Source organism: Bison bison, unplaced genomic scaffold (genome assembly GCF_000754665.1).
Source record: "Bison bison bison isolate TAMUID 2011002044 unplaced genomic scaffold, Bison_UMD1.0 scf7180017864174, whole genome shotgun sequence".
NCBI lineage: Eukaryota > Metazoa > Chordata > Mammalia > Artiodactyla > Bovidae > Bison > Bison bison.
In genome coordinates this window covers 24,136-24,944 of record NW_011494746.1, presented here as the reverse complement: position 1 = coordinate 24,944, position 809 = coordinate 24,136, and the positions used below count along the sequence as shown (strand labels likewise).

The 809-nt window shown below is 36.1% G+C and overlaps 1 protein-coding gene across 1 annotated transcript in view; it reads right to left on the bottom strand.

Annotated features, from left to right (window-relative positions):
• The window catches only part of REPS2 (RALBP1 associated Eps domain containing 2), a 162,226-nt gene that overhangs the window by 145,989 nt on the left and 15,428 nt on the right, over positions 1 to 809 (bottom strand). Inside the window, exon 2 of the mRNA XM_010842275.1 lies at positions 172 to 310. Coding sequence (XP_010840577.1) covers positions 172 to 310 — 139 coding nt within the window. The remainder of the gene's footprint in view (positions 1 to 171; positions 311 to 809) is intronic.

Genomic DNA, 809 nt, shown 5'->3' with positions numbered 1-809 from the left:
AAATAATAAAATAAATTAAAAAAAAAAGAAATTCAACCTCAGAGAAAAACAAACTGAAATCATAGAAGGTTTTTGTACTCATTTTGAATGGACTATTTCTCAAGATGGGCACTGTTATTTATGTGAGACAGCAAGCTGGGACCTGTGTTCTCACCCACCACACTTCATTACCTGAAATGAAGGAACTCGGATCAGGCTGAAGGGACCGGAACTGGTTGACATAGTACTCGCGCTGCTCTTCCGTTATCCTCCAGGGTTCGTCTGGGTAACTAGTGCTGTTATCCTGCAATTCTCTCTCCACTGAAAAGGACTTTAAAAAGAAATCAATAAGCAAATGCTCACAGAATCTGTCTTTTGTGAAATGAAGTAGAAATATTAAATCCCAATAAAAGTTACCGAGGATTATACTTATTTTTTTCTCAAGGGAATAAATGTGAACACCTCATGACTAGAGTTTAATGTGAACATAAACTTCTGAAGGGCAGACATGATGCTTTATACTTTTTTGTGTGTGTTCCCCAAAATTGCTAACAGGACTAAGCATGAAATATTGAACACTCGGGTAAGTGACAAAAGATTTACCAATGTGACGAAGGAGGGGAAGTACAATCATTCTTTTCTTCAAATATTCGCCACATTTTGACCCTTTCAAATTAGCTAAGCAGATCATAAAATAATCTAGATTCTTTTTAAGTCATTTTTTTAAAAATCTAGAACAGTTATAACTACATCATCTTTTTTTCTGAGGCATTCCCAGTGTATAAATCTGGGAATCAAATGCTCAGAATCAAGTCCCATGTCCCCAGGTC